Below are 13500 nucleotides of genomic sequence, written 5' to 3' on the forward strand. Positions count from 1 at the left end.
TGTTGCGGTGCGCCATTCAAAAGCCCATTGACTTTGGTCGCACCTTAAAATCCCGCCGGTGTGATATTCCACCCTTAGGGGATTTTTCCCTCGTCAGGCGGGCTCGGCGGGGGCGGGTTGGGGTGGTTGGGAAGCCGATCGGGGCCATTTCATGCAACCAGCATGAAACGTGAGCGGCAGCGCTCAGCTCTGCCTGTGTCGGTGGGGGAGGCAGAGGGCGAACTTCGCACACGTGTGTGCTGGTGCACCATTGAAAATCTCCCTGAGGCACAGAGCTGCCTCAAGGAGATGAACATTTTTCAAAATAAAAAAAAATAACTCTTTCTAAAATGTTATGAAACATGTCCCCTCATGTGACTCTTAATTTTAAAACTTTTTATTTTATTTTTATTTGCTATTGGAAACCTCGTCCCGCCTGTGGATGAGGTTTCCTAAAAAATGCAAAGGCCGCTTGGCTTTTTCGCCTGCCCGTCCAACGAAAGGTTGGACGGGCAGCGAAAAATTTCTTTTAATTACCTTTTTAATGGCCTTAATAGACCTTTTAATTGTTGGCGGACGCGCTGCTGACTCCGGTCAGGTGCATGCTGCTCGACAAGCTAAAAATTCTCCCCTTAGTGTTTTTAAGCACATCCAGAGTGTGATGTGAAATTCTCCACTAGCTTGGATAAGTGCAGCTCCAGCTACACTCAGGACGCTCAACACCATCCAGGACAAAGCCGGCTGTTTGATCGACACCCCACACACCACCTTAAACATTCACTCCCTCCACCAGCAACGCACAGTGGCAGCATCCGCAAGATGCACTGCAGCAGCCCGTCAAGAGTTCTTCGACAGCACCTTCCAAACCTGCGACCCTCTATCTCTAGATTTGTCCTAGAAGGACAATTGTCAGCAGGTGCATGGGAACACCACCACCTGGAAGTTCCCCTCCAAGTCACTCACCATCCTGACTTGGAAATATATCGCCGTTCCTTCACTGTCACTGGGTCAAAATCCTGGAACTCCCTCCCTAACAGCACTGTGGGTGTACCTACACCACATGGACTGCAGCAGTTCAAGATGTTTCACCGTCACCTTCTCAAGGGCAATTAGGGATGGGCTAGGCAGCGATGCCCACACCCCTTAAGTGAATAAAAAAAGCAAATGATGTTACCTCAGTTCCCCACGTATCCATTACTAATAAGGTTGTATCTTCTCCATCAACGGTTAAAGTTCGTTCATACGTGTCCTCTGAAACAAAGGATCAACACACATAATGAAGGCTATGGCGGGGACATTGTGGAAAAGAAGTGTAATTTTCCCTGTAGATGAAAGAAACAGTGAGTCTTGCAATCCTGCTCAGTTCCTGAGTCTCACTGCTTCAAAAATATCTCCTAACGTTTACACATGTACAGAGTCTACAGCCTCGACACCGTGTCACCCTGACCACTTGGTTTAGGAGACCACCAAGGTATTGGGGTGTGGACAAATGGCAGGGGGTGCTGGTTACTCCCCAGAACAGAGGGAGGAAATTAGTGTTGGGCTGTCAATGGTGAGAGTGTGGGGCTGGGCCGGTTGGTGGCAGTTAGGTAACGAAACCTCGAGGAATCTGTGTTCAGCAAGAGTTGGCAGCTCTAACTTAGATCCAGCCGTGGTATCGACGGTTGAGAAAATGTTCCAGTGCCTCGAGATTAGAGGCACTGTGGCTCAACCATGGCTCAGCTGGTAGCACTGCCGCATCTGAGCTAGAAATTGTGGCTTCAAGTCCCACTCCAGAGACTTTAGTACAAAATCTACGCTGACTCATCAATGCAATAGTGTAGGGGTGCTGCTTCGCTGGAGGTGCTGTCTTCCTGATGAAATATTAAACCAAGGCCCCGACTGCCCTCTCACAGGAGTTTAAAAAAATCCCATAGCGTTATTTTGAAAAAAAGCAGGGGAATCCTCCCTTGTGCCCTATGCAACATTTATCCCTCAACCAACAGCACTAAAAAGAAACCGATGGTCTGATCATTATCACATTGTCATCTTGCTGTTCCTAACTTTGCCTGCTGCATTTTCTACAAACAACAGCACTTCAAAAAGTACTTAATTGGACATGGAGGAGTTTGGGACATTCTGATGTCATGAAATGTACTATATAAATGCAAATATTTATTTCTATTACTGCATTTTACAGGTCTTACTATTGTAATCCACTTGCTGTCTGCACAAGGTTTAGCTTCCCTGGGAGGTTTTAACTTTATGGATGAAAGGTAATCGGGTGAAACTGAAATGTGAAATTAACAATTGAAAAGCATGGATGAGTTTACATCTTATTTCCACTGTTAAACCTTTTTATTTTAAATGAATTCAACTGGTGGACAGATGAATTCTGTACACCAACATCTCACAAATGTTAACATTTTCTAAATTGGGTCGCTTAATGGCTAAAGGTGCTATATAAATGCAAGTTGTTGCTGGTGGTATCAGGAGGCATAAATGCCAAACCATCCCTTATTTGCAAGTTCTTTAAGGGAAACCAAATGGAAGGCAGGATTAGATAACTCCCCCCGCCCCTGACTGAGTTGTTGGAGCAGAACGTAAGGAGTTCTAAGTTGCATCTTAGAATGTTGTATTTGACCTGAAATAGTGTCAGCTGGATTCCAGAGACAGAAAAGAACCTTCCATTTGTAGCGCTAACACAAGTCCCACTGATGAGCTCAGAAATATTTTTAACAGTGCTAAAGATACATCCAGGTTATCCCAAACAGCAACCATATTAATCATTCGCTCCCAGCCCAGGCATGCAAGGCCAAGTCATTCAATCAAATCAAGTCCCAGTTCACGGCCAATTTAACAGTCTCCTCTCTGACTGCGCTGGATTTTCGCAACTGAGGCGGGTAGCCCGAGTCGGGAAATTTTCTGACTCTTTTGACCTGCCTCGGTAAAACGTAGTCTGAAACATGTGATTTTCACTCTGGGGAAGCAGCGGCAGGATTGAGTAGTGCCCACCGACCCCCGGAGCAAGCGTAGGCGGCCATGGGGACGGGCAAGTGCCGAGGAGGGCTGGTTGGGAGGCCTGACTCGGTTCTGGAACTTCGCCCCAAGTTGTTTCCAAAGCTGTTAGGCCCTCTCGCCCTCACTCCTCCACTTCATCCTCCATCCACCCGCCCTGCCTGCCCATGGCTCCTTAAACCCTTCACGTCAATTCAAAGTCAAACTGGGTTCGTTGGGACATCTGCAGCTGGATCCCGGTCGCTATTTTTAAAAGTTCACCGAGTGTTCCGGGTTCTGCAAAAATCCAGCCCACAGTGTCTGAACTTGGCTGTGCCTCCAACAATTACAACAGCTTCGAGAAGTGGCACAACACCAAACTTGCAAATGAGGGATGGTTTTGCCTTGTGCATTTATGCCCACTGATATCAACAACAACAACTTGCATTTATCTAGCACCTTTAAACTATTAAAGTGACCCAAGGCGCTTCACGGAGCAATTATCAAGCAAAAACTTGACACCCAACCAAACTAGGTGCCCAAAAGTTTGGTCAAAGAGAAGGGGTTTAAACGGCATCTTAAAGGGAGAGAGGTGGAGAAGCCAAAAGGTTTAGGGAGCGAATTGCAGATTTTGGGTTGCCACCAGCCAAATTTATTTCACACTGAACGCTCAAACCTAGCGGGATTCAAACCAGTGTCTTACAGACTGGTGTCTGCCCTATTGCAACTTCAAAGTCCCTTCTGAGCTTTATTACCTCCCATTCACTCCCTCCACCACCGACACACAGTGGCAGCAGTGTGTGTACCATCTACAAGATGCGCTGCAGGAACTCACCAAGGCTCCTCAGACAGCACCTTCCAAACCCACGACTACTGCCAAGGGCAGCAGATACATGGGAACACCTCCACCTGCAAGTTCCCCTCCAAGCCACTCACCATCCTGATTTGGAAATATATTGGCCGTTCCTTCACTGTCGCTGGGTCAAAATCCTGGAACTCCCTCCCTAACAGCACTGTGGATGTACCTACACCACAGGGACTGCAGCGGTTCAAGAAGGCAGCTCACCACCACCTTCTCAAGGGAAATTAGGGATGGGCAATAAATGCTGGCCCAGCCAGCGAAGCCCACATCCCATAAAGGAATAATTAAGGTGATTGGCAAAGGAACCAGAGTGCCATAAGAAATCACTTTCCTTCTTAAACAGCAAGTTGTTGCGATCTGGAATGCGCTGGCTGAACGGGTGATGGAAACAGATTAAATAATAACTTTGAAAAGGGGATTGATAAATACTTGAAGCAAAAAGAAATACAGGGCTGTGGGGAAGGAGCAGGAGAATGTGACTAATCAGGTAGCTCTTTCAATGAGTCAGCATCAGCACGATGGACCAAATGGCCTCCTTCTGCGCTGTACCATTCTATCATTCAATGGCTCTATGATCTAAGCTATAAGGCAGGGTATTCGTTGGAAGCTTGACTTATCTTGCTGGACTAGAGCAAACTGCCCTTTTCCAATTCTATCTTTCTGGCATTTGGAATGCCCTCAAAAAGGAGTAATCAGCCATGCGTCTTTTTGAGAAAAATCAAGGTTTCTGATATCTCCAGAGTTTTACTTTTAATTGATTCATTAGGAACCAAACCTCTAAACCAGTTACTTTCCAAACAGCAGAATTATTTGTGTTGAACACAAAGAAGCACATTGTTCGAATTCTAAATTTCCCTGTGGACTGTCTAATGGTAGGTCTTGTTAATACAGTATGAATCTCCCTGTCAAAAGTTAAGCTAATGCATTCAAACATTTTCCATAACTCCAGCATGAAATTAGGCTGGAAAAGGGCCTCAGTAGTTATTAATTGCCTGGTTCGTCCCAGTTTCAGTTTTCCTGCAGCCTCGAGTTCAAAGCAAGCCCTGACCTTTTGTACCAAGAAAAGCAACAGCAGATTTCGTGAAGTATGTAGTCAAGCAAAGCTCTCCCACTGTGTTATTCCTCCCAGCTTCTATCTCAATTTTGAAAAAAAAAATCTCGCTCTCCCCTCCCTCTGCCCCAGCCATTGCTGGCTGTGCCTTCAGCTGCTAATGCTCCCACATTCTGGGCTTCCCTCTCTCAAACCTCTTGGCTTCTCCACCTCCCTCTCCTCCTTCATGGTCCTTCTTAAAACCCATTGGACGCTCCCCTCAACACCCCCCCCACCGTCATCTCCTTCATTACCTCGGTGCCCATTATTTAATTATGCCACCATGAAGTGCTTTGAGTTTTAATTTTTCAACATTAAAGATGGTATAATTGTAACTTGTTGCTGTTGTTGTATTGCTAGCTGTCACTCGATCTGTTTCGGATTGTTTTTTTATATAGTGTGCGCACTTAGGTAGGAATCCCTTCTCTCCCCGAAACGTGTCGGAGATGCAGTTACTTGGGCGTTGGCTGCCCAGCAGTACCTCACCATGTAAGGTTATATGAAGGTACCTTTCATCTGTGATTCTAGCCATTGAGTGGGCTTTCCGGCCAAGGGAGGAATCACACTGAGCCCGACCCTGTCCTTACCCATCTCCAGGTGCGCATATTTAATAATTTATATATGTACATACACACTTTTGGCAGGATCTGGCTCATCTGTGATTCCTCAATGGCTCGACTCACACGAAGAATGGTGGCCTGGCTGAGGGAGTGTTTGCCTATATTCAGGAATTTTCGGGAATGCTGAAGGTTGAATTTTTCAGCATATTTCAAATTTACCGCCTAGACAGTCATGAGCTGTATATCCATCTTGTTTATCGGCTCGTGTCTAGCTGCTTCCTACACTCTGACTTTCTCTGTGCAAATACTTGGTACTGATAATGGTTCTTACATTGCACAGAATTACAGAAACAGCCTATTCAGCTGGTGTTAATGCTCCATACGAGTCTCTTCCCACCAACCTCATCTCACCTGCTATTCCTATCACCCTCATGTGTTCACCTAGTTTCCCCTTAAATGCATCTATGGTACCTATACCACTCCCTGTAGTAGTGAGTTCCCACATCCTAACAGCTCTCTGGGTAAAGAGGTTTCTCCTAAATTCCATGTTGGATTTATTGGTGACGACCTTACATTTACGGCCCCTAGTTCTGGTCTCCTTCACAAGTGGAAACGTCTTCTCAGCGTTTACAAAAGTGAAATACTGCCTATGCTGGAAAGTTTAAATAAAAACAGAAAACGCTGGAACTGCTCAGAAGGTCAGGCAGCGTGTGTGGAGAGAGAAACAGCATTAAACATTTCAAGTCAATAACCTGGTGAAAGGGGTTTTGGTGAAAGGTTACTTGACCTGAAATGTTAACTCTGTTTCTCTGGGGAGAATTTTCTCCCCGCTGGGCGGGCGTGGGCTGGCGCGGAGCTGATCGCCGATTGCGATCGGCTGCGCACCGCTATTTGACGTGGGCGGGCCAATTAAGGCCTGCCCAGCGTGACAGGCACCCGGAAGCGCTCAGTGCTACCTGTGCAGGCAGGGGGAGGAGGGAGAGTCGGGGCCTTAATCTGAGGCACGGAGCTGCCTTAGGGAGATTAACTTGATTATGAAATTTTTTTAAAAATGAAAAAAATTATTCAGACATGTCCCCTCATGTGACAGTGCCTATGAATTTTAATAAAATTTTTAATTTCATTTATAAACCCTTCATGAAACCTCATCCTGCCTGTGGATGAAGTTTCATGAAAAATGCGAAGGCCGCCTGGGCTCTTCGCCTGCCCCCCACTCCCGCCAACCTTAAGGTTAGACGGGCAGCCCTGAAAATCGTTTTAATTACGTAGTAAATGGCCTTCACAGGCCTTTGACAGTTCTTCGGGCGCGCAGCCGATTCCGGTGCACGCCGAACCGAAGATCGGAATGACGCGCGATGACATCGGGACACATGCCCGACATCACCCGGCGTCATTTTACTCGTCGGCGAGTGGGGCGGAGTCTGGCCTCTGAGTATTTCCAGCATTTTCTTTTTTTTTTAATTTCTCCATGCCTGGCATAACAAATCCCTTCATAATTTTAAAGGCTTCTCTCCGGTCACCCCTCAGTCTATTCTTTTTCTAGAGAAAAGAGCCCCAACCTGTTCGGTCTTTCCCGATAGTTAGTGGATTGTCGACTGGCGTTATGTTTGGTTGGGTCAGGTTTACCAGTGATGGTTTCACTGGCTCAGGACTGTAAGTTTGAGCTTCATTGATCTGAGGCTGCTGTAGGTGGCTGAATAAACATCGACCTGTGTGCGGTAATAATTAAATGCTTTTACTTCCGCCCTTGAGAATCTTCCTGTCAAAGAATAATAAAAAAACAGCTAGATTCAAGAGGCTAGAAGCCAAGTTACAGCTATACAAGGCCCTGGTTAGGCTGTGAGCAGTTCTGGGCCCACACCTTAGGAGGGATATATTGGCCTTGGAGGGAGTTTGGAACGATATCTAGGCTCCAGGGGTTAAATTATGAGGAGAGATTTCACAATCTAGGGCTGTATACTCTGGAAATGAGAAGGTTAACGTGTGATTTAATTGAAATTTTCAAGATATGAAGGGAAACTGATAGGTATCACAGACCTATCATATTTTTCATAATATTATTGTAGGCTTATGGGTGTGAGTGTGGGTGGTTCTGTCTGAGTGACTGATTTAATTAGACTAGAGATGCTTAGACTACAAGATTGAAATGATCAAAAGAGTTAGATATAAAATGGGATTTGAAATGGAGATGGATAAGCCAGGATGAAGGTCCCACAGATAGAGGGTGTGAACGATATTTGCATTTTTAGATAAGTGAAAGGGTTGTTTGATTTTCAAAGGGGAGGTGTAATGTTTCCAACTAACAAGGTAAGTGAGGCAAAGCTAAATGTTTATTTTTCCCAAAAGCACTGACCATAATGATGACATAAAAGGGTTTTATATTATGGGAAAAGTAAGTTTCCAAAGACATGTAGAACAATGAGATTTTACACATTAAAGAGAGAGAAACATTTATAAGGAGGATGGATGGCTATGTGGGGGTGGCGTTGTAAAGTCTTGAAAGGTAACTGGGTGAAATAGCCAAGAAAAAAGCCTCTAGCCACTCCAAAGAACAAGTGCTGCTCCAGCAACGAAAGTTGTGCTAAAAAAGCCTTTGGAATTCCACTGTCGAGTGGGTGCTGTGGTAACCTTGCTGGATTGCCCATTTAAATTTAAAATCTATTTTGGACAGTTGCCTTAAAGCGGGTGTGTAGTTGGGAGTCAGGTTAATTAGGAATTTTGAGATTTGTTATAATATCAAGTAACTGTAATCTTATGTATGTGTTTGAATTATTTTCTTTTGTTAATAAATGATTTCATTTAATTTTTAAAATCTCTAAAGTTGTTAGTGGACTCATTTATTTCTGAATTCACTGCACAAATCCTCTCGTAATAAATACAATTGCAAAACCGCTGTGATAGCGTGGCCAAGTTTCCCTTGTGGATTTGGTCAGCCAAATACCACCCGTCACATCATAACATTGGGTTGGGAGAGAGGGAAACTATTTCCACTGGTTGGAGAGTCTTGAACTATGGGACATAGCTAAAAATACAGGAGCAAAATTAGGAGATACTTCTGTATGCAAAGGTTGGTAAAAGTTTGGAACTCTTTTCCGCAAGTGGTAGTTTATGTTAGGTCAATCGTTAATGTTAAATCTGAGATTGAGAAACCTTTGTTACCTAAAGGTATTAAGTATTAAGGGATATGGAGCAAAGGTGGGTAATATGGAGTTAGGCTGCAGTTCAGCTATGATCTCATTGAATCAAGGAACAGGAGATCTTGTGGTGCAATGGGTAGCGTTCCTACCTCTAAGCCAGAAGCTCAGGGTTTGAGTACCACCCCAGGACGTGATGGCTGTGGAAGGTGTACCTGTGGCATTGCCAAGAAGATTTATTGTCAACCTGGCAGGTGGTGTAAGAGGGAGAGTTTCCTGGTCAGCCAGACCTGTGTGGTAATTGCAGCACAACAGCCTCCCCACAGTAAAAGACTCCAAGCACAAGCTCTTGCCATGGGCTCTAAGTGTCCTCCTCACTCTGAGGGACTGCTAGAGAGAGAATTGAGGAACAGGCTTGATGGGCTATATGGTCCACTTCTGTCCCTATGTTCCTAATGCAAGTGACGGCCTTGGAGTGTAATTACTACAGTGTGTTTATCCCCGTCAGGGGTCATCTAGTGGTAACACTATGCAAGCTCATATACACAACGAAGGCAAGTCAGAAAAGCCACCAGGAACCAGTTTGGAGTGGGGTTCTCACTGGGAGTTAGGTCAAGTTGGAACTATCAGCTGGAGTAGCATTTTGTTCATGTCCTCAAATGTGCATGGACTTGTAGTGCATCTGTTAGCCGCAAGCTAATCTGAATTATCTGAGCTATGAGGCAGAGAGTGGGTTGGCACTTGGAATTGGTTAAGTAATGAGGGCAGGTTGCACAGATGAGGCTTTGTAGTCCCTCAAAGTGTCTAAAATGACAAAAGGATTCGATAGGCTAGATAGAGGGAAACCATTTTCTCCAGTAGGGAGAGTCAAGAACAAAGGAGGCATAACCTTAAAATTAGAGTTAGACTGATGTCAGGAGGCATTTCTTCACACAATGGGCGGTGAAAATCTGGAACTCTCTCTCCCAAAGGGCTGTTGAAGCGGGGGGAGGCGGGGCTGAATGGCTTCTTCCTGTTCCTACGTTCCTGCGAGGAAGCTATTGAAAAACGGTTCTGGTCGATAATGTGGTGTTTACAAAATTTTCATTGGGTATTTCTTTTGCTTAAGTTCTCTGTCATTACACCACTTAATCAGTCACATGTTGCAGCTGCTCAGAGAGTGAGGTGAATATCATTAAAGAAATTCTATGACTGTAGATTTCTTCATGTGTTGGATGAGGCAAATGTAACATTGGGAGCATTTTCCAATTTGACAGGTGAAACATAAACACAACCAGAAGTAATGAACTTTCACTAGTGTGTATTTTATTTTGAATCATAGAAAATTACAGCACAGAAAGAGGCCATTCGATCCATTGGGACTGTGCTGGCTCTTTGAAAGAGCTATTGTGCTCAGTCCCAGGTCCTCACCTTTTGTTCTCAACCCTGTAATATCCTCATCCTCAACTCCTTCCCAGCTCCCCTTTATTATTACTTGTGGAATCTGCTTCTACCAGTCTTTCAGGTAGCAGGTTCAAAATCCTGACAACTCTCAGTGAAAATGTTTCTCCTCATCTCTCCTCTAGGTCCCTCCCACCTGGTGGGATATCACGTCCCATCTCCCTGAAATGGAGATTCAAATGGGTCGCCGCATGCGCCGGAGGGAGACATGTTGCGGTAGGGCCATAAAATCCTGGCCCTTGACCTTTAGTTACTGACCCACTGGCCAGAGGGAATAGCTTTCCCCTACTTCCTCAATCAAAAATCTCTCATCTTCAAAACCTTTAGGAGGTCATCCCAAGGAGAACAATCTGAACTTTTCCAACCTCTCCTCTTAACTGAAGTCCCTCATCCCTGCTAACATCCTTTTACATCTCCTCTGTACCCTTTCTAAGGTCTTTACATCTTTCCTAAAGTGTGGTGCCCAGAATTGTCCACAATACTCCGGCTGAGGATTTATAAAATTCCACCTCTTATGTGGTCCATTATTTCTCGCTCCCTGTCTCCGTAACTCATTATGGTTAGCCATCTTTTTGCTACAATTGTGCAAGGCCTTGGTGAGACCACATCTGGAATAGTGTGAGCAGTTCTGGCAAGGATATACTTGCACTGGAAGCGATACAGCTAAGGTCTGCTAAATTAGCCCCTGGGTTGAGGGGGTTGTCCTAGGATGGGAGGCCGAGTAAATTGGGCCTATGTTATATGGAGCTTAGAAAAATGAGAGGTGATCACATTGAAACACATAAGGTTCTGAAGGGGTTCTAAAGGGTGGATGCTGAGAGATTGTTTCCGCTGGTCGGGGAATCTAAAACACAGGCGGGGGCACAGTCTCAGGATGAGGGGCCGATCATTTAGGACTGAGATGAGGAGAAATTACTTCAATCAAAGGCTTGTGAATCTTTGGAATTCTACACCCCAGAGGGTTGTGGATGTTTAATTTTTGAATACGTTTAAGGCTGGGATAGATAGATTATAGAAAGTGGGTGGGAAAATGGAGTTGAAGCCCAAGGGCAGCCATGATCATAATGAATGGCGGAGGAGGCTCAATGGGCCATGTGGTCTACCCCTGCTCCTATTTCTTGTTTCTTACTTTCCCATTTCATGTGCTTCTTATACTTTTTTCCCCCCATTTGTTCACAGGACATGGGCAAGATTGACAAGGCCAGCATTTATTGCCCATCCCTAACTGTCGTTGCTTGAGTGGCTGGCTAGGTCATTTCAGAGGGCATTGCTGTGGGTCTAGAGACACATGTAGGCCAGACCAAGTAAGGATGGAGGATTTCCTTCCCTAAAGGGCATGAGTGAACCAGATGGATTTCTATGACAATTGACCATTCAGCCATTCCTGAGATTAGCTTTCAGCTCCAGACTTTATTAATTGAATTTAAATTCCACCAGCTGCCATGGTGGGATTTGAACCCATGTCCCCAGCAGATTAGCCTGGTGCCTCTGGATTACTAGTCCAGTGACATTACCACTACACCACCATCCTCTGAAATGAATGAAACTGGATTTGAACTCTGGTTTCCTGATCATTGGTCCAGGACTCTAGATTACTAGCGCAGTAACACAACCAGTAGCCTTCCATACCCTATTGGCTAGCTTCACTTTCAATATTCCAAGTTTCCTTGTTAAATGTTTACCCCTCTTTCTGTCCTCTGTTATAGCCTCTCTTTTTTTTTGTTCTTCAATCTATTATTTAATATCTCCAGTTCAGGGCACTGCACCTCAGGAAGGATATATTGGTTACGGAGTACGTATACCCACAGATTCACCAGAAGGATACCAAAGGCTTAAAGGATTAAATTAAGAGAGTCGTTTGCATAGACCAGACTTGCATTCCCTCAGGTACAAAAGAGCAAGGAGTGTTCTCCTAAACGGTAAAGAGATTCGATTGAGTCGATGGTGGGGGTGGGGGAGCCCAGATCAAGGGGACCTTGCCTTAAAATTAGGGCCAGGTTGTTCAGGGATGACATCAGGAAGCACTTCATTCACACAATGTGTCGAGAAAATCTGGAATTCCCTCCTCTAACAAGCCATTGAGGCCGGAATCAATTCAAATTTTCAAACAGATTTTTTCAGCAGATCTGTGGAGAGAGAAATAGTTAAAATAGGTCACCTGCTTCTCTCTCCACAGATGCTGCCAAGGCCAGCTGACTATTTCCAGCATTTTCTGTCATAATTTCAAATTTCCAGCACCTGCAGTATTTTGTTTTGTATTGCTAGAATTTTGTTGGTGAAAGATGTAGAGGTATGGAACACAGATAAGGAAATGTGGTTGATGCAGATGAGCTCTGATCTAATAGAATGGTGGAAGAGGTTTGAGGGGCTGAATAGCCTTCTTCTGTGCCTATGTGCATTTGAGGGGCCGAATGGCCTACCCTTTCCCCTATGCTCCCTTCTTACCTCCCAAGTGCTCGCCATGTGCATCTTGGTTCCCTGCAAAGATATTGGTCAGGCTGGACTTTCCCACTCCGGAATCGCCAAGCAGCAGAACCCGGAAGAGTCCGCAACCGGAGTCACTGGAGGCGTCGGATTCTGCCGAGTCCGATGACCAGCTGCCGCGCTCCCTCTCCGCGGGCTGGTACGAAACCAATTGGCCAAAGTTGGGTCTTTGCCTCTGGGCAGGGTAGGCCAGCAGCTCCCTCTCCGTGGTGAGGCTGCGGACAGGGTGGGCGTCAGGATGCGGGTGATGGTGAGTCGAGGGCACTGGAGAGCTAGCGCGTCTCTGCAGGGTGGCGTGGCCATCACTCCTCTGGGTGTTCAGAGTCATGTCAGCGGAGCTGGAGTAATAAAGACAGGAGGAGAAAATAGGAGATCTGATCAGTAGCATCAGTGCTTAACTGTCTCCTCACTAGGAGGATTTCTACCATTAAACCCTATCATTTCCAAACCAACTTTCAATGTTTAATCTGGTCACCAGTCCTCTCTTCAATTTCCACTTCTTGTCTCTGAGGAGGAGTTTCTAGACGAAAAAGATCAAGGCCCATTTAATTCACCTTCTACCATCCTGGTTGTGCAATGATAATGGAGTTGTTGACTAATCACAGCCATCAATCTCCTATCAACAAACCCAGACGTGGGGTGAGGAAAGCCCTCAGTGGTGGAGAACTTCCAGGGCAGTATGCCCCAAATCACCTTTAACGTTTCAAATTACTCATATACTGTTTATTTTTTTCTTCGTTCTTTTGCGGGATGTGGGTGTCACTGGCAAGGCCAGCATTTGTTGCCCACCCCCTAATTGCCCTTGAAATAGCTTGCTAGGCCATTTCAGAGGGCACTTAAGAGTCAACCACCTTGGAGTCCCATGCAGGCCAGGCCAGATAAGGACAGCAGGTTTCTTTCCCTCAACAACACTTAGTGAACCAGATGAGTTTTATGACAATCGATGATACTTTCATGGTCACCATTACTGAAAAT

General features: G+C 45.4%; 1 protein-coding gene across 1 annotated transcript in view; it reads right to left on the reverse strand.

Moving 5' to 3' along the window:
- rem1 (RAS (RAD and GEM)-like GTP-binding 1) overlaps positions 1-12892 on the reverse strand; it is a 29570-nt gene extending 16678 nt beyond the window's left edge. The window contains exons 1-2 of the mRNA XM_078554868.1: positions 12487-12892; positions 1154-1230 (exon numbers count right to left, since the gene is read on the reverse strand). Of these exons, the coding sequence (XP_078410994.1) occupies positions 1154-1230; positions 12487-12853 (444 nt within the window). The 5' untranslated portion in view covers positions 12854-12892. The remainder of the gene's footprint in view (positions 1-1153; positions 1231-12486) is intronic.
- Positions 12893-13500: the final 608 nt, after the last annotated feature.

The sequence above is a fragment of the Cetorhinus maximus genome, chromosome 13 (genome assembly GCF_964194155.1).
Source record: "Cetorhinus maximus chromosome 13, sCetMax3.hap1.1, whole genome shotgun sequence".
Taxonomy (NCBI): Eukaryota; Metazoa; Chordata; class Chondrichthyes; order Lamniformes; family Cetorhinidae; genus Cetorhinus; species Cetorhinus maximus.